Source organism: Paramisgurnus dabryanus, chromosome 18, assembly GCF_030506205.2.
Source record: "Paramisgurnus dabryanus chromosome 18, PD_genome_1.1, whole genome shotgun sequence".
NCBI classification, from domain to species: Eukaryota; Metazoa; Chordata; class Actinopteri; order Cypriniformes; family Cobitidae; genus Paramisgurnus; species Paramisgurnus dabryanus.
In genome coordinates, this window is record NC_133354.1 from 26,324,234 (window position 1) to 26,351,987 (window position 27,754).

Consider the following 27,754-nt stretch of genomic DNA (forward strand, 5'->3'; position numbering starts at 1 on the left):
CAGTGGTGAACTCCAGTTAGATATGAGAAGTAATAAGCATTTGCATTTGGCAAACACATTAAGCGACTTTATATTTTTGATACTTTAGTGATGATGCTGTATATCCATATAATTATATACTTAGTCCATACAATTCTCAGAACAAATCTCTTAAATTAATTTTTACTTTATAATTTATAATTAATCTTAAATGTATCATTATGTAATTTGTTCTTAAACTGGACTGGTTCATTTTCCTGAGGTTATGGTATAATTAACCTAAAGTACATTAGCAAAAAATGCAGAATAACACTGAAGCTGTTTGTCCTCTGTTATTATTTTGCCCTTTGTGCACAATAAGGAAATATCATTAAATATGCACTAGACTTACTATTTGAAACTAATCAAATACAGTGTGTTTTTTTCCTGTGATGCAATATTCTGTGTTGTGTTTTTTGTTCTGTAAAATGCTATAAACACGTAAAGAGGTGCACTTACAAATATTTATTAAATATATTTTTTATTCTGACTCTTAAATTCAAACGGGAAAATAAAAAAGTTCATCTAATGTGTGTGAAAGGTCGTCATTGCCCTCTGGTGTTCATCGAATGCATTGCCTCTCATAAGTGCATTTTAATGCACAACATGCTGGCATTTATTGGCAGTTTAAACTTTAGATGTTAGATAATTAAAGGAAAGTTTGACACAACACTTTCTTCAATAGAATCCATCTACTGAAAACAATCAATCTAGATTTATCACATAAATAATAACAAATTACATCATACTATACCGGCATTTGCATGAGTCGTTCAAAAACATTATCCATATTTGTTGTTATCTTCCTAGAATAATTATGCATAGCAACAAAAGCAACAGAAGTTGTAAAAATTAATTGCCACTTTTAAAATTTCGTTTTTAAATAACTAACTGTATAATTATTTAAACACGAATTTTTAAACGTGGCAATTTTGTATACAACTTTTGTTTTTAATGTCTTAAAATCGTTCCTTGAGAAAGTTTTATATCTAGAGATAAAATACTTGTTTAACCAGATGTAACCTCCTTTTGACAGCGATTTAAACGTGACTGATAGACAATTTGAGAATGGTCGAATTCAGTTTATTTCTTTGCCTTGATAAGTAACATAACAATAAAAATAATGTTGCTGATGTCTGTCAAAAAGCATCTTTGTTTTACTTTCTTCATCAACATCCGCAAAATTGACCTATTTTTGTGACTCCCATTTTTGGCCTGCCTCGGTGGCGTAAACAGTGTGGAGGCGTCAAACGGACGGACGGACCAATCAGATGGCTCGTTCCAGTGTCAGCCAATGAGGAAAGCGCTTCTTATCGTGCCCCGAAACTCTCACGGCCGCCATGATGCTTGTTTGCCTTCAGTGAGAAAGAGCAGCGGATCAGAAACAAAGGAAACGCGCACTCGTCTTTGTGAATTGGTATGAGCTTACAGGTAAAACGAATGCGTGTTGGGGGCGTTTAACAATTTATTTAATTCTATACAAAGCGGCGCATGTGTTTTCTCTTTGATATCTTTGTTAAAATGTTGGTTTAGTTTTGTAAAATGCATAATCGCACGTTAGCCATTTAGCCTAGCCCGAGCTAATTTGGTCAGTCTAAACCGAGAGAAACTGATTAGCTAATAACTTAATTATCACCAATATGGTGTAATCGCTTTGAAAATGTAATCGATCGTGAAAAATATCCATCAAGCGGTCTTACAGGTTGACGTCTTGGTGGTTGCTTATTATGTAAGCAGCATGCTGTGTCAATCATTAAGCTAACAAGAGTCTCAAATGTGTTCATTAAAATGAGTAAACGCTTTATTATGCGTACGGGCATTACAGACACGTTACAAATTAACTAACGTTAAGTGCAAATTCAAAGTGCTTCCCCCACGTAAACGGTTCACTCAGTCGTAGGGGGTCTGATCACGCTAACTCACTTCATTAGTTAAACTGCAAATCTGTGACAAGCACACATTGCGATTTAAAGCAGTTTAATTTCGTAATGACTTTCTCTTAATTGGTTCATCGAGACATGTTAGGTTGCAGTTATCTGAGAAGATATTGCTGAAATGATGCTTGGGCTCACAGCTAACCCTCTTAGCTCTGTAACGTGGCTCTGGGAGATAAACACGAGGTGGTGGTGGTGTTTTGTTTGGGTTGAGTTGCACAGCGATGATGAAAGGCCTAAAGTGACCTGCACATGGCTTGCTGTTTAACTGACTAGTTAGCGATTAATGGTGAAGTTATGTAATGGAAACATAAGGGCGCTGTGTTTTGTCGGAGTGCGGTTGCTCATGACGGCAAGGATTTCGGCTGCACCTTAGTTTCTAGTAATATGAGTTAAAAGTCGATCTGGCAAGCGCTTCAGGTCATAAGTTTTAACGAGACTACTTTATTTATTTTTTTAAATGCACTTATTGACAAGATTTAGATCTTCATAGACGACGTTGTCAGCTGCACGTGAATAAACAAGACTCGTGACGTGCCACTTTTTCTGTGTTTCACTTCTATGGATAAAGTTTTAAACATTTGCTCGTACTAAATTCTTTATGTAATAACATATTTACCTAATGCTAAATTAAGCCGAGTTTATGTAAATTTGAGAGGCGTGCTGATGTTGAGAAGCGCGCAACTATTCCCATTTGTCATAGGCGTAATGGAAAAATCCCCTCAGCTATTGATCCTTTGTGTTCACGTCTCTATGTCTGCTTCGTGCTTTTTATAAAGCTGCTTGTGCATCATTAAACTTTTACCTTTTTTTTTGGACAATTGCACTAACGTAACACCGTCCTGTGAAGACAAGCCTGGTATAAAAAGTGCATGGCATAGGATGTTGCAGTGAAAGTGACCATTTTTTTAATTTTGTTTCAGTGTTACAGGGATGCCCAAGGAAAAATATGATCCGCCAGACCCAAGGCGGATGTACACAATAATGTCAAGCGAGGAGGCGGCCAATGGGAAGAAGTCATATTGGGCAGAGCTGGAGATTGTTGGTAATTTGGGGGCTTTTATAAGGGATTTTAAAGTCGGGATTGAATAGTGACATTGGTCTCATGGAAACTTTGCTTTTTGCCTGATGCCAAACTATAAAGGTAGTTAAAGGGTTGGTTCACCCTAAAATGACAGTTTCATCGTAAATCACTTCACATCACACATTAACGCAACGTCACCAGTATGCGCTAGTGGTAAACAAATACCATTATGCAGGTCGTAGCATCAAACACACTGTCAGAAAACTATCGTAGGCTATCTTTGGACTCAAGAACGGGAAAACGGCCATCTTTGAACATCTCTCAATGTACGAAATAGGACCACCAATGAAGAGCCACGATCACAGAAATCGTGACGATCGTTTCACGATGGCAATCTTTCTTCTGGGACAGCCAATAATCGTGCAGTGTATCCCGGCTTTAAAAAAGAATCAAATAAATTAGCACGACACGTATTCCTTCTGCAAAGAGCAATTTAATATACCTTTATGTCTGTTAAAAGTAATGAAAGTAAGACGCTTCACAATCTTTACTGTATGAATTAAAAATATACGCATTCGTATAAAGAACAACTTCTTCAGTCAATAGCAGATAGTGATTTTATTGAGAGATGAATTAGGTTACTGTAGCTTTAAGACGTGAAAGAGATCGCTCCGTACATGTTCGATGCTGACAGGCTGTCTGTGCGCACGCGTCGGGTGTACACTGAAAAAAGCATCTGCAAGTAAAATTAAAGTTTAAACTGTCAAAACTTTAAAACGAATGCAAATAATAAACTTCTGGCATGAGGATGCAATTGTTCGCAATGGATGTGTTTTGCATACACTGTTTGATGGAGATGTGAAGACGTAATACGCTGTTAAGACCAGAGCCTCATAGAAAATACACACATCTATGTAAAAGCAGAAAAAGAAATTAAATTTGCAGGGTGCACATGAGCAACAGGTTGTAAAAATGCTCGCACTGTGTAAAAATGGTCTCCGATTGCAGGCACATTCAGGAGCCATATGATGACAAAAGTAAACCAAAAGATCAATTCATTAGATCGCCAAATTTAGCAAGTACCGATCGAGTCATTTAATGCAATGATCGATCAATGCAGATCGATCTGAGAATCCCTACTTGTGACATCCCTTAATTCTTTTATGGGAAAAAAATTGTAAAGACATCACCAAAAAGGTCCATTTTCCATCAGTAATTTAATAATAATAATAATAATAATATGAAGTGACGAGGACACACTTGTGCACAAAGAAAACAAAGAACACTTTTATTCTACAATTTCTTCTCCTTGGTCCTTCAGTGCACATTTATGAGCAGAGTATGGCGCATGCTGCTGACGTAGTTGACACCTTTTTTTTCTACTTTTTTTATGTAAGCCATTATGCAAACATTGTAAACAATACTTAAACAACCCATATAAACGTGTGAAATACTTGCCAGCGTATTCTGTGTCTGTACGCTGGATTAGACCAACACGGGGAAAGTGATTTGATAAAAGTGTCATTTTGCGCTGAAATAACCCTTTAAAAACACACAGATACTTTGGCTTCGTAACGGTCAACTGTTGAACATTTAAATACATAATTTATCATCAACCTTTTATAATTTAAGCACATGACTTATTGATTTTTTTTTTGTGCTCTGACATGTTTGCAGGGAAAGTGAGGAGTTTGAGTTCATCATTATGGTCCCTCACCCACCTCACTGCGCTTCATATCAGTGATAACTCACTGTCACGTATCCCGCCCGACATTGCCAAACTACACAACTTGGTGTACCTGGACCTCTCGTCCAATAAGATCAGGAGCCTGCCCGCCGAACTAGGCAACATGGTATCTCTCAGGTGAGAAGCTAATGCATACTGTAAACCGCACGATCTGGCTTAAAGACTGATGTGTGATATAAGGTGGATGAACATGGCCATTGCTGTAGGCCTTACTGGCAGAAGTTTTTACCCCTGTACTTGCAGATATGTGAGTTTAGTTGTCCCAAGCATATGGCTAATTGTGTCCCGCCCTCTTCAGAGGTGGTAGTAATGTCTCCAGGCGCCCCCTGTCTGATAACAGTGCCGTGGGTGACATAGTGGTTCACTCTGAATCCATTTAATTTGTCACAGGTTGAAATATGTTTGCTAGTGTGATTACCACTGCTCTGCTTGGTTATAAATCATGTTTTGAGAGGAGCTGGAATGCAACTGTATTAAGTTTCTTTGAAAGTGGTTGGGATTACATCCAACATTGGAAATGCACCAGGCTATAATGGGTCCTGTGCAGTATGGAGGCTCAAAGGTTTGATGTTGGCTCTTTTGTACCGTTTGGCTTTTATGCAATATTTGATCTCTTTAGAAACCACCCTGGATGCTGGCGCTTTGTCTTCTCTCTATTTTGATGTGTGATTTTTGTCTCTCTCTTCACAGGGAACTGCTTTTAAATAACAACCAGTTACGAGTTCTGCCTTTTGAGCTTGGAAAACTCTTTCAGTTACAAACATTGGGGTTAAAAGGTACTGCTTCCCTTGGTAAACCATAAAAAATTCAAGCTGTTATGGGCATGCCCAACCAGATTTTTGGAGTCAGAATTTGTGAGACATGCCAGTAAACAAACTTCATATGTAGTTAGTCATAAATGATGGATGTTTGGACTCTTGTCAGCTATATGCAGGTGCAGTTTCCATATGGGCCGAGTTCTGTAGTTTAGGGGATCTATGCTATGATGATCTATGTTATTAATGAATAGTTATTTTTCTGTTCAGAGTTATAGTTCACCCAAAAATAAAAATTCTGTAATTTCTTCTCCCTTATGTTGTTACAAACTAGGGATGCATAACGATTAATCGCAATTAATCTACTACAGAATAAAGGGTTTTGTTTACATCATATATGTGTGTGAACTGATAATAATAATAATAATAATAATAATAATAATAATATATATATGAATTTGTATATAAAAAGTGCATGTATAATTTTGAGATTTTTTTTTCTAAATTAAGTATTTTTATTTATATAATATAAATTATACATAAATATACAAATCTAAACATTTCTTAAATGCATACATGCACGTGTGTGTATTTATTTATACATAATTATTATTCACAGTTCACACTCGTATATGATATAAACAAAAAACCTTTATTCTGCAATAGATTAATCGAGATTAATCATTAGGCATCCTTATTACAAACCTGTATTCTTGTTTGAAGACAAGATTTTTTGTAAAAATGATGGTAAGCACACAGTTGACAGTACCCATTGACTTCCATAGTAGGAAAAACCAATACTATGGGAGGCAACTGTGTGCATCATTTATCAAAACAAAACAAAGAAGCTCCTATAGGTTTACAGCAACATGAGGGCAAATACATGATGACAGAATTGTCATTTGAGTAAACTATCCCTATAATGTCAGTGCTTCATGTCTTGCTATGCTTTGTAGGAAACCCTCTTGCACAAGAAATCATGAGCCTCTACCAAGAGCCCGATGGGACACGCCGGCTCCTGAACTACCTGCTGGACAATCTCGCAGGCACCAAACGCGGTGAGTCTGAAGTCGTGCAGCTGCCCCGCTCATGCAGCAGGCACTGGAAAGCTTTTATTTTGTACATGATTCATTTCATGCACTTAAGTGAGTCATGGTGGCATTGTTTTCTGATTGAACGCTTGCTTTTGAATTATTGTGGAGATAATTACTATGTTCTTGCATGGCAGTGCAGTCAGGACATTTCCTTTCCATTGAGTCACTGCTCGTTTTTCTTTTTAAAGGTTCACTTGCTGAGTGTATGGTTTTCTTTTTACAGTATCAATAGAACAGCCACCGCCTCGCTCGTGGATGGCACTGCAGGAGCCAGATAGGACGCGGCCAGCAGGTAAGCGATCAAAACTTTGGCTCAGGGTGTGTTATGCAAGCCTTAATGCACCGCTAACTTTTTCACTTCCCTTTTCTTCTGGAGTTCCCTTGCAGTTTCCAGAAAATGTTTAGCATTTTTCTATTATAAGTTTAATGCGCAAAGAATAAGAAATTATTTTTTTGTACTTAGGGATGCACCGATACCACTTTTTTGGAACGAGTACGAGTACTTGCATTTCAGTACATACCGATACAGAGTACTTAATAAAAAAACATGATTTAAATTTACAGGTAACAGCTTTAGTCATATAATTTAACAAAAAAACAAGGGACTAGTTTTCCAGTTTGTTGTAAACTCTGCCTCTTTGGACAACACAAGGCATTAACCCCTTACACGCCGCTCAAACATAGACATTTCTCAGACCGTGGTATCGATCCCTGGTATCGGGGGACTTTTAACGAGTACGAGTACTTTAGAAAATGTGGTATCGAGGCATCCCTATTTGTACTTCATGAGACCTTTTTTTTTATATATATATAATCTCTTTCTTTTGTCACCTTTAGTTCTGTTCTCTGTAATGTGCTACAACGTGCTGTGTGATAAATATGCAACGCGTCAGCTCTACGGCTATTGTCCTTCCTGGGCCCTCAACTGGGAATACAGGAAGAAGGCTATCATGCAGGAGATCCTTAGCTGCGGCGCAGACATCATCAGCTTACAGGTCTGTTAGCCACACTTGCGAAACTTTATGGTGGTGGACATGTTGTTGTTTCTTTTATAAATTGTTATATAATTCTGTTATATAAAACATTTTATAAAATGTTTAAATTGAATTACTATAACAAGTTAATTCTGGGTGATTACACAAAAAAAGATACGCCAAGAACACCTTTAAACGTTTTGTAGATATAACGCATTTAACTGCTGTTTTGCATATGCAATAACAAAAGATGGGTTTGACCCATAAGGCCATTTTGCACTGATCCAACAACAACAAACCCCAACATTCTAAAGTCTCATTTACTTTGATCCAACAAACACCAACAGATGTGACAGTTGTTGGATCAAAGTAAATGAGACTTTAGAATGTTGGGGTTTGGTGGAGTTTGTTGATGTTGGACCAGTGTGAATTGGCTTTTAGACTTAAAAAAAAAACAAAAATGTAGTATCCATGACGTCACCAATAGGTTTTTGAAAAGCAAAGCCAATAGTTGGTGGAACATAGTTCACCCTCTTGCTCGTCGGTAGCGACAGCAGTGGCAGTTTACATGTCATTCAGGCTGTCACGCCCCATAATTATGCAGAACTTTAAGGCTTAAAATGATTTAAATGATGAGTTACAAAAATATTCACCCCCTCGCAGTTGTCATGCATAGATATGTACACTAGATGTCGCCTTGGGGTTCTAAGCATGCGTCAAAACCGCCGCCATCTTTAAACTGGTCTTGCCATAGGAAGTAGCTAGGTAATGCTACTATCTCCAACTGTACTTCGAATTCATGGACGATGCCGGACTTTTGTGCTGCGTATGGATGTTAGGCCTACTAGCACTATGCATTATAATTATAAAAAGTCAATTTTCATAATATCTAAATTTTGATTTTTTTTTCAGGACTCCATGCTAAATACATGTTTGACTGTTGCAAAGAACCAAAAAAACCTAGAAAATCGCATTCATGATGATTTATGGTGATTTGTTTTTTTCCGTTACACCATTGCCTGCAATGACGCTGGGCTCCCCTGTTTCAAGATGGCGGCTCTATTTGACGCAGTCATTCCAATGAACTGATGTAGCCAAGGCGACATCTAGTGTGCATATCTATGAGTTGTCATGAAGGGCAAAATTAGCCATATAGACCAAAACGTTTGTGTGTACCAGGCTGTAAGCACATTTAAGGGTCTATGATCTCTGAAAGCCAATTTTGACATTTGATATCACCTAAACAAACTCGCCCTAACCCATTAGAATCCGGACCTTCTGTGGATAGACCCGCCCCACACATACTCAACCCAGGCAACATGTGGGTTAAGAGACATGCCCCTTACTGCTGATTGGCTACAAGTGTGTTTTGCACCCCGACTCGCTCTTCCAAATTGTTTTCAGATATCGTGCACTCCGTCTTTAATTACTGCTGTGAAGTTGGGAATTTTAACAGGGAGGGTGGTCTGTGGTAGAGTTGGGTAGAAAGCTGCTTTCAGATGGAGCGACATTTACTACACAGAAGCTAGGCAAAATTGTGTTAGGAATCATGGAAAATCACCTCTGATAATATATGCGATTTTTGTCTAGCTTCTCCGTGAAATACAGGACTCTTGCTGCGTCCGAAACCGCCTACTTCATACTATATAGTACGCGAAAAGCAGTAGGCGAGGCGAGTAGTATGTCTAAATACATAGTATTCGAAAAACAGTATGCGAAAAGTACCCGGTTGACCTACTACTTCCGGTTAGATTTTGCATTGTGCATACGATGGACATTTCACTATCCCATGATGCCCCTGGAGAGGAGTTATCCAATGAAGAAGACAACACGTAGGCTGTTTTTGTGCTGGAATGACATGACGTGATGACGATGTATGTCACATGATGTAGCAACATGGCGGATGTAGTACGTCCGAATTTCATTCATACTATACAGTACCTACTGTTTTAACGGCAAGTACTTCATCAGTACCTACTGTACAGTATGCGGTTTTGGACGCAGCCTCTGTGTAGTAAATGCCGCTTCATCTAAACGCAGGTGATGGTGATTTACTACTAATCATCGAACCGGCTTTACTGATGAGATGTGCATGAAAATCACAGGTTTTTTTTCTGTCCCGCTCTAGTATATTGGATTGACTCCCTTTTAAATTGCAGTTTGTCACTTCTGTGTTGGCTTCACGATAGAGACTGAAAGGAAACCCATCTCTTCCGCCATTACCTCACCTCCTAATATAAGACTTACTATGTCATCTTTTCCTTTTATTCTTGATCTTTAACTATACATTCTTACAAAAAGAAACTAACCTAGGGCTATGTATACTGTGTTAGACTTGATGAGAGTATTTTCCAGTGCACTTATGTATTGCTGTTCTTGTGTTGCTATAATTGCTTTAATTGTGTACCTCATTTGTGAGTCGCTTTAGCGTCTGCTAAATGTAGGTTGCTCCTTGGTTTTACTTCTGGTTGCATTTAATAACCATTTTGTTGTATTTGTGCCTAATAGGAAGTGGAAACCGAGCAGTACTACAACTACTTTCTGGTGGAGCTTAAAGAACAGGGTTATGAAGGATTCTTTAGCCCCAAGTCGCGAGCCAGAACAATGTCGGAGTGCGATCGCAAACATGTGGACGGCTGCGCTGTCTTCTACAAAACCGATAAGTAAGTCCTTATGGTGTGTCCGAGAGGGCTGGGTGGTATGGCCAAAAAAATGATCACAAGATTTTTGGTCCTGAATGGAAGCTGTAAAAACCAGACAGTTAATTGTTGTTTTAAAATACTTTTTATTCAAAACATGACGCATAGTTTCCAAACAAGTGATCAATTGAGGTAGAATAGAGATTAGAATATTAGTAGTTAAATCAATATCACGACGTGGTCTTAATGTCCTTGCTGATAGTGCCTTGATCAAAAATGCTGCATTCCTTCTGTGCACAGCATTTAGTTTGGCAATTACAAGCTGAACTGCTAATAAATTAATAACTTGCCACATCATGACTACATGCAGTCCTGTCTCCATTTTACTGAGCGTGCCTTGTTTCATTTACTGTTAGTTACTAGGTTACCGATATCAGTCATCTGCTTAAACAACTGGATGGAACCCACTTCCCTTTTGTTTGTTATTTCTTATTTGTGTTTAAGATCTGTCTGAAGACCCTTAAAGGTTTCTATTTAACCGCGCGATTTGCGGTGTGACTGGGTCGGGGTCTTTATGTCAAACGGGTGTCGGGTGTTCAGTCAATCACAGCGGTGCGGATTATCAAACGGGACTGTGCGTGACTTTGCAACAGGAAACTGTAACGCTAAACACAAGCACGAACTTACACATTACAATAAAACTACAATGAAAGATCTGTACGAAGCTATAAAACTTATTTTTTTAAGAAAATACAGTTTAGATCAAACATAGAAAAGCAATATGCTATAAATATAAGGAAAAGTAAATGACAGCATGAAAGTTATAAAAATACACGTTAATTTACTGTAGCCAATATTCTACATTTAAAAAAATAATGTACATTTATAATCATCATGGGCGCCCCCTGCCGCCACAGCTGGAAAAAACCTAGAGGAAACACTGGACATGTCAAAATAGCTTTCAGTTGTGTTAAAATGCAATATATTGTGACAGACCAAAGAGTGTAACTCGACGCAATTAAGTCACATATATGCTAATTGGCGTGTGACGTCATCAATGCCACAGTCTCTCAAAATCCTATGGGAAACACTGCATAGGAATGCCACACTGTCTGTTGCATAATCCAGCAATTTTAAAATAAATACTCCCCACAAAAAATTTGTACAAATTATAGTTTGTCGGATGTGCAATGGGGGAAAAAATAGTAAATCATGTTGTGATCCTACCCAGTCTCATGTAGATTTGATAAGGTATAAAGTTAAAAGATGCACTGTTTTAAGTGAACGGGAAGGACTAGCATATCACATGCATGTAAAGTTTTCACACTTCGTGCTTTTCATACGCATCTCCATGAGACTGGGTTCAGTTAATCACGTGAAAGATTACCCATTCCCATTTCGGGAACGCATTCCTCTATATGTCCTGGGTCTGGTTTTTTTTTTCAAAATCTCTGGAAAAAGACCAAAAATTACCAAATATTTTTCTTACTTTGTGCCTCTCTTATGTTGGTTAGTTGAATGTTAAATGGATCCAATCCATAATAGCTAAAAGCCAACTATTCTATTTTATAGAAGTGTTTAATATCAGTGTCGGCCAGTAGGTTTTTTTTCGGTATCTGCCCCAATCAGCATCTCCTATGTATATGTGGGTGCGTGCGTGCGTGTTTGTGTATATCAGGGTTTCCCGCAGCACTTTCCAGTTCGGGTGGCCCGCCTAAGCTGGGAAACCGTACCGCCTTAACTAGGTCGTTCCAAAAAAAAATTCATTAGACTGTCTCGAGGATGATTAGCCAGTTGATTAAACATCTCAGAGAACACTAGATGTCTGTAACAGACCTAAATAATCTCTGCTGCATAGTTTTTAGTTTTCCAGTTGCCGATAGTTACTGTAGTTCGTGTAGTGATTACTTTTTTATTTCTGGCTATGGCATTTCTGCGCTGTGTCAGATGGTAGCATGTCTCTTATAGGATCGGTCACTAACATAATCCCTTCACAATCTAATGTGTGGTGTTTTATTAACTTGGTCATACATTGTGTTAAACACTTTTTGTCTCCATATTCGTGTTTGGTCCACTTTTACTCCTGCTAAAGAACTCTTAAGCTTCTTAAAAGTCCTTGTCGATACTCCTAACAATTTTGGACCTAAAGACCTTTTGTAAGGGTTAAGATGCTTTCTGAATGATGACGTTCTTTACTAGAACCTTTTATTTAATCTGAAGGGGAAACATTTCTAAGAGTTTTGTCACTAAGAGAAACTCTGCACTATGAATTTTTATGAATGCGTGCCCTGGTTTCCTTAAGGTGACAATGAAATGTTACCAAGTGAAGTGCTGGATTAGGTTTGGTCTTTAACCTCATTGTTTGTGTTGAGCAGGTTCAGTCTGGTGCAGAAACACACAGTTGAGTTCAATCAGCTGGCTATGGCGAACTCGGAGGGATCAGAGGCCATGTTAAACAGGGTGATGACCAAGGACAACATCGGCGTTGCTGTACTGCTAGAGATACGGAAAGAGACGATGGAGCAGTCTGGTCTGTTTTCATTTTTCTTTCACATTTATACGTTTTCAAAAGTTAACTTCTTTACCATGACCTTCCTGACATACAGAATATGTACTTGCCCTAGTGGCTATTCAAAACTAATATGACTTTTATACTGCACAACACAAGATATTTTAATATTTTGTCAGCTTCATTAGTAACTAAATAACCCCTCTCTGTTCCTGTTAGCTGGCAAGCCACTGCATGGCATGGAGAAACAGCTCCTACTAGTGGCCAATGCCCACATGCACTGGGACCCAGAGTACTCTGATGTGAAACTAGTGCAGACCATGATGTTCCTGTCTGAGGTGAAAAACATCGTGGACAAAGCCACCCGCAGCCTGAAGCTCTCCTCCGTCTCCGGAGAAACCAACGCCGTCCCCCTCGTCCTGTGCGCTGACCTCAACTCTCTACCTGATTCAGGTCTGTATCCACCAGATGCTTTGAAATTCCGATTTTCTTGTCGCTCGATTCCTAATAAAGGTGTGCGTGTGCAGGTGTGGTGGAGTACCTGAGCACAGGCGGTGTGGACAGCACACACAAAGACTTCAAAGAGCTGCGATACATAGACAGCTTGACCAACTTCAACTGTAATGGAAAGAACGGCACATCCAGCACCAGGATCACGCACGGGTTTAAGCTGAAGAGCGCTTATGAGAACGGCCTGATGCCTTACACAAACTACACATATGACTTTAAGGTTAGATTACTTATTTATTTATGCATCTATTTGCTTTCGTTGAAAAAAATTAATCAATTGTCTGTTTTGCTTCCAGGGCATCATCGATTACATCTTCTACTCTCAACCGTTGCTCAACGTGCTGGGCGTGCTCGGTCCACTGGATCCCCACTGGCTCCATGAGAACAGTATCACTGGTTGCCCCCATCCCAACATTCCCTCCGATCACTTCTCCCTCTTTGCACAACTGGAGCTACTCCTGCCCTATCCGCCTGCCGTCAACGGCATTCACCTGCCTGTCCGCAGGTAGTTCTCCGAGCCAGCAGGGGGAGCTCAACCCTGCGTTTCCTTTTTCTCTCTCTCGCATCGGAGAAAGAAAAGATGCAGGGGCCGTTGTGTATAAATCCGAAGAGGAGACGATGGGGTATCTCAAACTTTTATTCCCATGGATTTTAACCGAAGCAGACGCAAATGTCAATCTTATCTATACCACCACCCACCTGCTTTAGTTTTCACGTTTTTCCCTCTCTGCGTTTCTGGGCACAAGGTCACGTTGTGTACTTTTTCAGACTGCGTACGAAACCCTAAGGGCCCTGAGCGATCATGTAAGTTTTACCTTAAGACAAAAGTCGAAGCTTTTTTTATATAATTACAAGGCAATATCTTTGAAACACGTGCAGGGAGTCCAGAATCAAGTTCAGATCATGACACTCATAATTTGGCCAGTTTAGAAGAGAGCAGCTTAGTTTGACCGAAACAAATTTCACCAGCTTAGGAGCAACCCTTTATCCAAGGGCTTCGTGTAACGAGAGCTGGCCAAACTCTCACACTTGCACTCCGTGGTGCTGTGGCCTCTCTATGGGCGTCCTGCCTGTTCTCTAGCTGTACACCAGTAATACCAGCGGGTCACCGTCGCCACCTCGTGGGCCTTGTCCATCTTATCATTTCTAAAGAGTTAGGTCGTGTAACGATGATGCTTTAAAAAAAGAGCCAAAATGGCGTGCGGTTTCATGTGCCAATGAGCCCTTATTGAGATCTGGTGTGTACAGCTAAGAGAGAAGGATGATTCGAAACGGGCATATGCCCTGGAGTGCTGGTCCCAGACCTGTTGAGTCATGTTAAGAGGCGCAGATATAGATAAGCACATCATCCCATGCATGGACGAATAAATGAACGCATCAATGTGGCCAGTAGATTAATTTTTTTTCTCACTCCCAATTTGTTTCTTTCATGATTGTATACAAGCAAAAGTCCTAAACTAGTGTATTTTGTTTCTATTTTTTTTATATGTACACAATTTGGATAAAAAAAATGATTGTATTGTAAATGAAAACAAAATTTTTATCCGTTTTAGATGTTCATCCTTATGAGCATCCAAAGACCAGCGTGTGTAATATAAATTTATTTTCAGGTTTCTGCTGTGTAAAGTTGCACTTGTCGAGGTTTCTTATCCCTCCTCCTCCTCCTCCGCAGCCCCCCAGTGTACCGATATCATATTACTTCCTTTGTTATTCTACTGAGGCGGATATCTAGTGATGTGGTCCCCGCTTTGATATTCGAAAACATGTGTGCCTCACTGATTTGTTACTCTTTAAGCGCACTGCCAGTGCTATCAGTGAATCAATCTCTTTGTATGCGTTCACCATCGTTTCGTTCGGGTGTTACGTTATTCTTTTAGCTGCTGTCATTTTAAGAAATCCCATCATGCTCATCCCTGTCGACTCAGGCGATTCACTTTAATGGTATATATTTCTTTGACTCCTGTGTCATTTCTGTTCGACCACGGTTATCTCCTCTTGTGTTGTGCCATTTAATGCATTCAGCCACAAGGCCAAGTGTAAAGCTAGATTTACTACTGTAAAATCACTCTGACCTTGTAAAAAAAAACAAAGAAACGCAAGGCCCGAGTGTCATTTCAGTAAAGTGGTCTCATTTTAATTTCGAAGACCGTTTGTTTATTTTCCCCTCTCTCTCTTTTGATTTGTCATGTTTTAAAAATGAAATGGATTGACAAGCACTTATTGTAGATCACTGGTGCAGCTACTCATTGCTTTTTTAAATGAAAACACGCTTTTGCCGTAAGGCAGGGGTCAATTTTAATGACTTTTATTAAGCAAGAGTAAATGGGGGGTGAACTGGGGTGGACCATCTTATAGTTCTCCATTTTGGTGTCCCTTTTTTATTCCACGCATTGTCTGTCTATAAATTTGTTTTTGTTATTTCTTCTGGTTGTTTTAATTGAAAGCAACTTGTCTGGTTATATTGGATTGCTGATGGTGTTGTAGTAAAAAGATTTTTGTGAAGTGTGAATAAATAATGTATCACGTTTCCTTTCTTTGAACTGAATTGTGTTGTTGTGTGTATTATGATGGATATCTTAATAGTTTTGTCGTTTTCGTTTGCTTTTTTGTAATACTCCAAACCAAATTTTTTGTAAAAATGTTGGCACACTGAATTATACATTTATATTGTTGCTAACCTTCACGTCGAGATGATACTTTTAAGAAAAAAATACAAAAATGAAATCCTAGAGAAGTAGACAGCTGTCGTTTTGTCACCAAACAACAACAAAATATCTTTGGAACTTTTGTGGCGTTTCACCGGAGCTGGTTAGTTTAATGCTTACACATGTGTTTCGGTTATGGAAATCAGACTTTTCTATCTTTTCTTCTTACCTTCTCTGTGATTTCTTTCTCTTTGGAAGAAAGTGAGGTTTAGGGTAGGATGAGATTAAGGAGTCGTTTACTTGCCTTCCTGTGTTTCTTCTTCAACGGTCACTTTTAATAAATTGTGCATGTTTTGATATTGTTGCCATTGCCATGTTTATTTTCTTTAAGTGTAATGCAATGGTTTCAGGTGGTGTCTTGTGCACGACAAGCAAAATTAGCGTAAAGCTCATCATCACAGCCAGAATATTCAAAACTTGGCAATAATGACTTTTGCAACCTGTCCCCCCCATTTCAGATCAACTGCGTGCGCAAATGTTTTTGGCTTAACCATAGAAATACTTTGTTTTCTCTTCCTGTTTCATAGTCTGCTTTTCTCTGTCAAGTAGGGGTAGTAGTACAATGGTCAGGATTGTGTTTGAATCAGCTGAGAGTCAATGAGTATTTAGGTAATGTCACTAAAATGCACTGGACCAACTCTTGTTTACCATTTATGGAATACCAGCATAACACTTGCACAATGTTTTAAAAGAATGTTGCGTATATATATAATTATATATATCTATAAGGTAAAATAATAGATATTTGAGAAAAATCAAAAATGGCAGCTGTTTTTAATTCAACATTAAGAGTGTTGGGGATTATAGCCTGATGGTAAACAAGGCGTTTTGGCTTTCACTGTTTCTCCAGTTCTCTTGGTTCTCTGAGTAGTGATGTGTTTATAACAGGGTCAGCTTGTTTCCTTTACACCTATGTATTTTTTCCTACTCATGGTAAATAAATTCTATATCTGTTTCAGCCTTGGACTTTTGTGTTTATTGATGTGTTTTCCATGCAATTTTAGGTTTGCCAATGACGTGCTTTATCCAGTAGATGGGGTGCTTGTTTCACAGCACAATTTTCCTTTCGTCTTGTGTTTTTCCACCTGCAAGCTTGGCTGAGTGAATGTAAAACGCTCTGGTGTTTATAGTGTCTTTAAAAGCACGACTGTCAAAAAATGTGAGATTCCAAAGGGTGCCTCGTAAAAAAGTTTTGTGGAAAGATTGTTTTTGTAACACTCGAATGAAAATGCATTACATCACGAGCAAAATTCTTGAACTGACAGTCTGTGCGTGTAAACGGGCATTTCCCCGGCACAATTCCATTGTGATTTAATGCAATTACCATGGAGACAAACCCTCCTGCAAGACCATCATCACAGGAAGCAGTCAGTCTAGGGTAGCAATGCGGCAAACATCTGCAGCATCAAGATGAATAAATCATGTCAGTTATAATTTGTTTAAATTTTGTCAATAAGAGATCCAAGTGCTGCAAATGAGAACATGAGAAACATAACCACGTCCATATGCAATATGTGGAAGATATCGAAGCAGCACTACTCTTGGCCTAAGATAGATGAATAATCCGATGGATGGATGGATAAATGATGGATGGATAGAGGAACAGATGGGTAGATGGATCGATGATGTATAGACAGACAGACAGATATATGGATGGATGGACAGATACACAGGGTTCCCATGGGTCCTGGAAATCCTTGAAAGTTTGTGAATCTCGCAGGCAGAATTCAAGGCCCTGGGAAGTTTTTGAAAATATACATGAATACATAGATACATTAAAAGTGCTTGAATCTATTTTATGCAAGAAGTTTTGTGGGGAAAAACATTATTCCCTGTGTAGTGTAGGATAATATCATACAAATTCTAGACTTTTTAAGCACACATGCTAAACTGTTCGCTTTAAATGCTTATATCTTCTGTATGCTAAATGCTTTTTTGCATAGTTGTGTTTGACACATGAAAACGTCTCGGGTTACATACTTTCCATACGTCCCTGTAACGCCGTCTTTGGGAATATTTCAGATAGCGATATACTTCCTGGCTCCGGCGTCACCCTGTCTTTGTCGTTAAGCCTCACCATTGGTTGAATTTGATATACACATTCAGATGCACTTACCCCTGGAGGCGTCCCCAAAGTGTCACCGCAGTGACGCAGTGCGAGTTCCCTCAAAAGGGAACTGTAATAGTGTATCTTAAAGGTAACACGATGTAACCTTGCTCCCACTTGAAATTTGTCCCCACATTTAGTCCTTGAATTTGAGGGTATTGGATCTGAAAAGTCCTTGAAAGGTAACTTAGGTGTGGGAACCCTGAATACACAGATAAATAGATGGATGGATGGACGGACAGATGGAAAGATAGGTGGGTGGATGGATGGATGGATAGACAGATATACAGTCTTGTTCAAAATAATAGCAGTACAATGTGACTAACCAGAATAATCAAGGTTTTTAGTATATTTTTTATTGCTACGTGGCAAACAAGTTACAAGTAGGTTCAGTAGATTCTCAGAAAACAAATGAGACCCAGCATTCATGATATGCACGCTCTTAAGGCTGTGCAATTGGGCAATTAGTTGAATTAGATGAAAGGGGTGTGTTCAAAAAAATAGCAGTGTGGCATTCAATCACTGAGGTCATCAATTTTGTGAAAAAACAGGTGTGAATCAGGTGGCCCCTATTTAAGGATGAAGCCAACACTTGTTGAACATGCATTTGAAAGCTGAGGAAAATGGGTCGTTCAAGACATTGTTCAGAAGAACAGCGTACTTTGATTAAAAAGTTGATTGGAGAGGGGAAAACCTATAAAGAGGTGCAAAAAATGATAGGCTGTTCAGCTAAAATGATCTCCAATGCCTTAAAATGGAGAGCAAAACCAGAGAGACGTGGAAGAAAACGGAAGACAACCATTAAAATGGATAGAAGAATAACCAGAATGGCAAAGGCTCAGCCAATGATCACCTCCAGGTTGATCAAAGACAGTCTGGAGTTACCTGTAAGTACTGTGACAGTTATAAGACGTCTGTGTGAAGCTAATCTATTTTCAAGAATCCCCCGCAAAGTCCCTCTGTTAAAAAAAAGGCATGTGCAGAAGAGGTTACAATTTCCCAAAGAACACATCAACTGGCCTAAAGAGAAATGGAGGAACATTTTGTGGACTGATGAGAGTAAAATTGTTCTTTTTGGGTCCAAGGGCCACAGGCAGTTTGTGAGACGACCCCCAAACTCTGAATTCAAGCCACAGTACACAGTGAAGACAGTGAAGCATGGAGCATGATATGGGCATGTTTCTCCTACTATGGTGTTGGGCCTATTTATCGCATACCAGGGATCATGGATCAGTTTGCATATGTTAAAATACTTGAAGAGGTCATGTTGCCCTATGCTGAAGAGGACATGCCCTTGAAATGGTTGTTTCAACAAGACAATGACCCAAAACACACTAGTAAATGGGCAAAGTCTTGGTTCCAAACCAACAAAATTAATGTTATGGAGTGGCCAGCCCAATCTCCAGACCTTAATCCAATTGAGAACTTGTGGGGTGATATCAAAAATGCTGTTTCTGAAGCAAAACCAAGAAATGTGAATGAATTGTGGAATGTTGTTAAAGAATCATGGAGTGGAATAACAGCTGAGAGGTGCCACAAGTTGGTTGACTCCATGCCACACAGATGTCAAGCAGTTTTAAAAAACTGTGGTCATACAACTAAATATTAGTTTAGTGATTCACAGGATTGCTAAATCCCAGAAAAAAAAATGTTTGTACAAAATAGTTTTGAGTTTGTACAGTCAAAGGTAGACACTGCTATTTTTTTGAACACACCCCTTTCAACTTATTGCCCAATTGCACAGCCTTAAGAGCGTGCATATCATGAATGCTGGGTCTTGTTTGTTTTCTGAGAATCTACTGAACCTACTGGTAACTTGTTTGCCACGTAGCAATAAAAAATATACTAAAAACCTTGATTATTCTGGTTAGTCACATTGTACTGCTATTATTTTGAACAAGACTGTATGGATGGATGCATAGACAGATGGATGGATGGATGGATGGATGGATGGATGATTGATTGACAGATAGATGGATGTATGGATGATGAATGGATGGGTGGGTGAATACACAGACAAATTAATAGATGGATGGATGGATGGATAGATAAACAGACAGACAGATAGATAGATAGACGGACGGACAGAAAGATGGATGGACAGACAGATGGATGGTTGCATGGACGGACAGACAGATGGATGGATGGATAGACAGATATATGGATGGATAGACGGATACATAGATAGACAGACAGACAGACAGATAGATAGATGGATGGACGCACAGACAGATATATGGATGGATTGATAGACAGAGATGGACGGATGGGCGGCCAGACAGATATATGGATGGATGTAGATATATGGATGGATGTAGATATAGATGGATAGACGGATACACAAATAGATGGATGGATTGACGGACAGATAAATAGATGGATGGATGGACGGATGGATAGACCATTATATAGATGGATGGATCGATGGACAGATAAATGGATGGATAGACAGATAAATAGATGGATGGATAGACGGAAACACAAATAGATAGATGGATGGATGGACAGGTAAATAGATGGATGGATGAACAGATGGATGGATGGACGGATGAAAGCTGGATGAATGGATGGATGATAGCTGGATGAACGGATGGATGATAGCTGGATGAACGGATGGATGATAGATGGATGGACGGACGGACGGACGGATGGATAGACAGATATATGGATAGATGGATGGATAGACGAATACACGGATGGATGGACGGACGGATGGATAGACAGATATATGGATGGATAGACGGATACATAGATAGACAGACAGACAGATAGATAGATGGATGGATGGATAGATGGACGCACAGACAGATATATGGATGGATTGATAGACAGAGATGGACGGATGGACGGCCAGACAGATATATGGATGGATGTAGATATATGGATGGATGTAGATATAGATGGATAGACGGATACACAAATAGATGGATGGATTGACTGACAGATAAATAGATGGATGGATGGATGGACAGGTAAATAGATGGATGGACGGATGATAGCTGGATGAATGGATGGATGATAGCTGGATGAACGGATGGATGATAGATGGATGGACGGACAGACGGACGGATGGATGGATGGATAGACAGATAGATGGATAGATGGATGGATAGACAAATACACAGATGGTTGGATGGACGGACGGACAGACAGACAGACGGACATACAGACAGACAGACGGATGGATGGATGGATGGATAGACAGATATATGGATGGATAGACGAATACACAGATGGATGGATGGATAGAAAGATAGATAGACAGATAGATAGATGGATGGATGGACAGACAGACGGATATATAAATGGATGGATGCCTAGATGGATGGATAGACGGATGCACAGATATATGGATGGATGGATACACAGATGGATGGATTGGTGGACAAATAAATAGATGGATGGGTTGAATGGATGAGTGGGTGGGTGAATGGATGGATGGATGACAGAGATTTGTAAAACTTGCACACAATTACATCTGTTTTAAGCCTGTCTATATTAAATCTCTTGGTCTCACAGCACAGAAATGCACATTGGCCACAATAAACTGTTAGAAGATCTTAAAGCCGAAGTAGTTTGCAGCTTAAGTTTCACCTTGGAAGGTGAAGTTTCATTTCAAGGTTTGGGCAATAGGGAATCTTTCTAAAACGTCTCTTTAAGATTGTATGCGGGTTTTAAATACCCAAAGTAATAATGTAAAATGTTTTTCAGACACCGTCTCTTGGGATAGACATATTTTTCTTAGGCGTGACTGCTTTAAAAATGAATTTGAACTAACATATGGGCTCGTCTATCCCATTGATAGGTTTGCTAATTTCATATGCAGCTTAATGCAATTATTCTATACCAACTTCTAACTGTAACGTATGGTCTCATTTATTCTCATAATCTATTTGTGCAAGTATTAGTGCCACAAAATACTGTCATACAATTGTATTGGTACAGTAAAGCTGAAAGTTCATTTCGGTTTCTATGGGGTCAGATTTGTTTCGTATTTCTGAATAAATATACTATGATCCACAAATAAATATAGAGAGTTTCATAAATATTTTTTAAATCCACAAATGCACAATAAGCGAACCATAAATATATGTTAGACATTTCATAAAAAGGAAGGAAATTCACAAATAAATAAAATGGGATTTGCAAATGAATTTTTTTTTTATAAATATATATTTTTATTTTATTTATATGTGAATGGCTTCCTGCGCATTTGTGGATCGCTTTCTGTGCATTTGTGAATCGCTGCACACATTTGTGGATCGCTTTCTGTGCATTTGTGAATTGCTGCACTCATTTGTGGATCGCGTTCTGTGCATTTGTGGATTTGAAACCCTTCTAACGTCAAGAGGTGCACAAGAATCCACAAATAGGTGGACTCCGCCCACCGTCTACTCCAGCCAATCAGACAACAAGCACATTGTGCTGACCAATCGTGGCACGATCTCCCTTCAACCAATCACAGAGTCTTTTCTAGAAACATTGTGCAAAAGACCCAGACGGAGGAGGACTTTTATTATGACAGCGAGTATCGCTCACTCAAAGCAATGGCGGAAGAGCGCTAGCTTTGTACAAGTGTCTCGCTGTGTGAGGCATGAATCATGTTGTTGTGGAGACAATAGCACCAGATTGTTACGCGGTGTGTTCATGTGCGTCATTAAAGTGAGTACAGTTAGGTTTGCATGTTAAAATTTCCGTTATTAATAGCGCTAACATGTTATTAGCTAAACTGTGAATCTACTACGCTGTAACGTTATATAAATCACTTTCTTTTGCTGTTCATCAATGTGTTTATCCTGTAATAATGTCAGTTATATTACATACGTTGTGTAAACACTGCTAATGGTGTAAAATGTGTCATTTGAGACACGTCTGTTTATTTTATTTTGATAACTTATGAGGGGAGAAGCTGTAGCTAATTTGTCAATGTTATGTATGTTTATTAGCATTAGTGTTACTTTGGGAATCCTGTTGTTATCTGTTGCAGGGAAACCACATCTACACATGCCTATGATCTGGCTAAGCTCTCAAATATAGCCAGGCACTCATGCATCTCCATTCACATGCCATGCAACCAAGCTCATAAATACAGCTCTGGCCTATCTCTCTTAAAGGAGCATACCCTCATCCTGTGCAGAGCTTCATTAAAGGACTACTACCAATATTCACCATTACCTTCATCAACGACTGCTCTGCTATCCAAGTTGTGCCTCTCATTCAGAGTTCTGTGCTGTGTGTGCTACCCTTATAAATACTGAATGCTGGCTCTCTCCTATCTAATGTATGTTCTCTTGTGTGCCTAATAAACAGCTCAAGTTGGTTCAACGCTCTCTATTGTGTTCTGACAGACACCCTGGTACACTGCTATATTCATTCGTAACTAGCCCCCTACACTTCAGAGTAGTCTTCGCTACCGTTATAGTTATGTAGTGACATTTGCTTACAGATAGTTTGTATCTAACGTGGTACATTTTATTATGACATGACAAAACAAATGTGTTTAACCTCGTCTCCTACTACAGAACTGATCATTTAATTACACATTATGGTATCTTTTAAATGAACAAGAAATTTCTGTGGTGTCTACATCTTAATGTCAAGAAGGTTTAATATGTCAAAGCTGTTAGATAGTCTTACAGTGTTGTTTTTATTTTCCCTTTATGCTCTGAACAAGCTTATGCTCTTACTTAAAATTCATAGAAGTAAGATTTTTACACAAGTATGCAATCAAACAACTGGTATGTTATTTGTTTTTTATTGTGTGTGTTTTTAGGGGTGGGGTGCATTCAGCTGATAGATGTTTGCCTAAAAGGGATATGACAGACGCTACATATCATTTCATGTGATTTTTATATGTTTTACGACTTGCATCTTTACTTGACCAGGTGTTACAGACGATCAACAAAATGCCCTCTGGAATGTCCTGAGGGGGGAATTCTCTGAAGTAAAGGATGAATTTGTGTTCATATTTCAAGTTCAAGAGGATATTGATTTTTTTTTGTCATACTGTGTTAATGAACAAGGCCTGAAGGTCAATGCCATGTTTCTCAATCAGCAATTGCAGTAGACAGGAGTGAATGAATGAAATGTGTAATGAACTCATTTATTTATGAATCAATAATTTGAAGGAATAAATAAATAAGCTAATCCTTTGTGTAAGCTTAGATGCAGACATTTGTTAGAGTGTGCTGAAATAAGTAGTACAGATTTATATAGAACACAATATCTTAAGTAAATTAAATATTACATGTAAACAAACACACACACACACACATCTGTAATTTCTAAATGGGGTGTAAATTTATTTTTAAGTTAAGCCAAGCCAGATTTATTTATATAGTGTTTTTATTACAAAGTTGCATTATTCCAAAAACCAGGGAAATTACTAAATTAATAGTAAATATAATGGTTATATATAGTATTATTCCAAACTATAGATTATAATCTAATAAAACAGTATTTTGTTCTTCAACTATTGATAATTTAGTCAAATAATATAAATAATCAGGAACAGACCAAACTATACAAGCCTTTCCAATTTCCACCTCACATTAAAATGGAACCTTAAAAGGATTAAAATTACCTGAGAACAGGAGTTTGATATTACATAAGGGATTAGCAAAATTGAAACCAAGACGTTTTTAAGATTGTAGCCGGATTTTTTCAAGAAAGGCTATATGCTATATTAACAGAATTTACAAAATGCTAAACTTAGTTACTGTCAGCCAGGAAACAAACCAACACGGCAACAGAAGGAACCAAAAAGCCACGTGTGGAGTAAACTACTGCTAAAACCGGTTTTAATCAATTTAATTTGACAAATATTAACCTTGACATACCTTACCACAAAGTGTATTAAGAGAATCCCTAGTAAAGAATTATTGACAACTGTCAACAGTGCCCGTTCCTCAATCGGAAGGCTGGAACCTCCGGAGGTCGCATATGCAGGCTGCATTAGTCATCACGTCTGCTTAATTTAAGTTAACTGAGCATTACATCCGCAAATCATAAGCATTTTACAACAATTACCGACTAACTAAGAATAATAGTCAACTTTATAATAGTTATTTTTTTTTTAAATAAGACAGTCTTGATGATGTATGCAGCCTACAAAAGATTGCCTGATGAAATTCAACTGTGTTTGTTCCCAACCTAGCAGTAAAACAAAATGTGATTGGTTGGAGGGAAATCTTGCCACGATTGGTCAGCACAGTGTGCTTGTTGTCTGATTGGCTGGAGTAGACGGTGGGCGGAGTCCACCTATTTGTGGATTCTTGTGCACGTCTTGAGGTTAGAAATGTTTCAAATCCACAAATGCACAGAACGCGATCCACAAATGAGTGCAGCAATTCACAAATGCACAGAAAGCGATCCACAAATATGTGCAGCGATTCACAAATGCACAGAAAGCGATCCACAAATGCGCAGGAAGCCATTCACATATAAATAAAATAAAAATATTTATTAAAAAAAATTCATTTGCAAATCCCATTTTATTTATTTGTGAATTTCCTTCCTTTTTATGAAATGTCTAACATATATTTATGGTTCGCTTATTGTGCATTTGTGGATTTAAAAAATATTTATGAAACTCTCTATATTTATTTGTGGATCATAGTATATTTATTCAGAAATACGAAACAAATCTGACCCCATAGGTTTCTTTCTCAGACTGTTCATCTTTGTTAATTGTCACTGTTTTGGGGCACCACAAGTTATCTACTGTACATAAGATCATAAGCTATCTCTAGCTGTGTTCCAAATCACTCCCTATCTCCTTTATAGTGCGCTACGCTGGGTGTCAGACATTTATAATAGTGTCCGAAACCTGAGGAAACAACTGAATTCCCTATATTTTTTCTCACAATATTAAACTCGCATTTTAAGGGTATATCAAATGTGGCACCAGAGTTTGAAATAAATCACTCACTTTTGATCACTTCATCCTCATATATAGACACAAATGTCATTCCTTTTTGATAGGAAATAGTCAAGGAATGAAAAAAATGATCAGTTTTGGACACAGTATCTGATAGTCTGAGATATCGGGAGTTCAGCCATGAGTTTGGTCCTAATGGGAAACATGTGGGGTTCCCAAGTCCTGACTAAAGATGGAAAAACTCCCCACGGCCACAGAAGTGTTTTATTTAATGAAGATTTCTTCACATAATATGACCAGTGCATTTTTATTGGTTAATTTACAATTTTGTTTTCGCAAAAAGACGTGATGCCTGGTGTTGGGTTAGGTTAAACATTTGAACACTTGTGTAATATTATAAAACTTGTTTTTGCAGACTAGGGCTTAGATTGAGCCATGAATAAGTGTATAGTCTGATTTTAATACATAGTATACGGTCAAACGCACAGCCTAGTTCATTTGACTCATACACGTGTGCACATTCTACCCATGTGCAATGCATCCCAACAAATTGTAATACATCTCTTTGCCTACATACTCCGGCGGTGCGCGGATAGCACACCTGTTAACCCACCCGTTTTTCCCGGGCTTCTTACGTATTTTACCATTTTATTCGGCCATCATCCCGTTAAAATAATTTCCCATATTTTTCCCGATTTTTTTATTCTTTCTATAAAAATAATTATAATAAAATATCCCTCCGGTAAAGCAGGTGGCAGTATATCAGTAACATCTCACTTGAAGGACACCCACCAACAAATAAAAAGAAGAAAAACTTCCCAAGAAAGGTGAATGATGACAAGCTGTGTGCAAAGCTACGAACGCTACACCTATTAGCGGGTACGTCCGTTAGTACACAAACTCCTCACACTGCATTTTTTAAAATGTGTACGGAAACACTGCTGTTTGTGCTTTACTGCTATACACTGTGCGATTTTAAATAGTCTTTTAGGATTGTTGCTTGCCACACTGTGCGATTAAGATCGTTATTAAGTCCATGTCACACTATATGATCTCAGTTTCCATCAATGTCAGACTGTATGAGTTTAAAGACTTTTAAAAATCGGACGCACGCAAACAAACGCATCCGCAGTTTTACGTCATCGATTGACGACGGCTGGGAAAACACACGTTGAAGCGAAGGCTAACAAACCGAAACAACATCTACTGTTCATTTTAATCATGACTTGTCTCTACAATAAAAGAAGAAAAAACGAAGGAGACGAGTACCTGGCATTTGAATTTCCAGCGCGATTTCTCTCCAGGCTGCTTCATATTTATCCTATCATGGTACAGTGGCGATGACACGTTGTACAAATGTCACCCCCAGGGGCTGGCTATGTTTGACTAAAGCCACGCCCCTTCTCAACTTCCACCTCGAGGAGGTCCCCAAAGCCAACCCAATGACCAGACAACACGAGAGCAGGTAAGTAATAAAACAAACTTTATTTAAATATTTAAAAGAATCGGGAAATGGGGAAAGGGCAATTAAAACTAAAGGGATCTCTAGCTCCTCCCTCCAGGGAGACTGCAGCCACGGGCAGGCAGGGACAAAGGGCAACGGGGGTCCAGACCTCCGTAAGCCGGGGGGGGGAGGGAAGCGTCAGGCTCCTGCCTGGTCCCTGCTATCCGTGGCACCCTCCTTCTTCCTTCCTGGAGGCAGAGTACAAACAGTGTGACTGGTAAGTGGACTTTTCGCTATCTGCGTACCTTTCTCGGTTCGGCAGGGGGGGCTTCGCCCCGCGTGCCTTCACGTTTCTCCGTTGTACGTTCACCCTCTTGCTCCTTATTCTCCACAGGTGGCCGCTGGGACACAAAAG

General features: G+C 38.9%; 1 protein-coding gene and 1 long non-coding RNA gene across 3 annotated transcripts; both read left to right on the forward strand.

Annotated features, from left to right (window-relative positions):
• The first annotated feature begins 1,339 nt into the window (after nt 1-1,339).
• On the forward strand, nt 1,340-16,867 carry cnot6a (CCR4-NOT transcription complex, subunit 6a). Of its 2 annotated transcripts, none has more exons than XM_065287512.1 (12): nt 1,340-1,449; nt 2,876-2,997; nt 4,654-4,840; nt 5,414-5,499; nt 6,435-6,536; nt 6,796-6,864; nt 7,410-7,567; nt 10,055-10,209; nt 12,561-12,715; nt 12,914-13,147; nt 13,222-13,424; nt 13,501-16,867. In XM_065287512.1, exons 2-12 carry the CDS (start codon nt 2,886-2,888, stop codon nt 13,711-13,713), a joined length of 1,674 nt encoding a protein of 557 aa, XP_065143584.1. In that variant the 5' UTR covers nt 1,340-1,449; nt 2,876-2,885; the 3' UTR covers nt 13,714-16,867. The 2 variants fall into 2 exon arrangements, with proteins under 2 accessions (XP_065143584.1, XP_065143585.1); XM_065287513.2 differs by having other exon boundaries at nt 1,368-1,435.
• Nucleotides 16,868-22,003: 5,136 nt separating this feature from the next.
• On the forward strand, nt 22,004-23,336 carry LOC135776666 (uncharacterized). The gene is made up of 2 exons (XR_010544159.2): nt 22,004-22,678; nt 23,004-23,336. It is a non-coding gene; the product is annotated as an uncharacterized lncRNA (long non-coding RNA).
• Nucleotides 23,337-27,754: the final 4,418 nt, after the last annotated feature.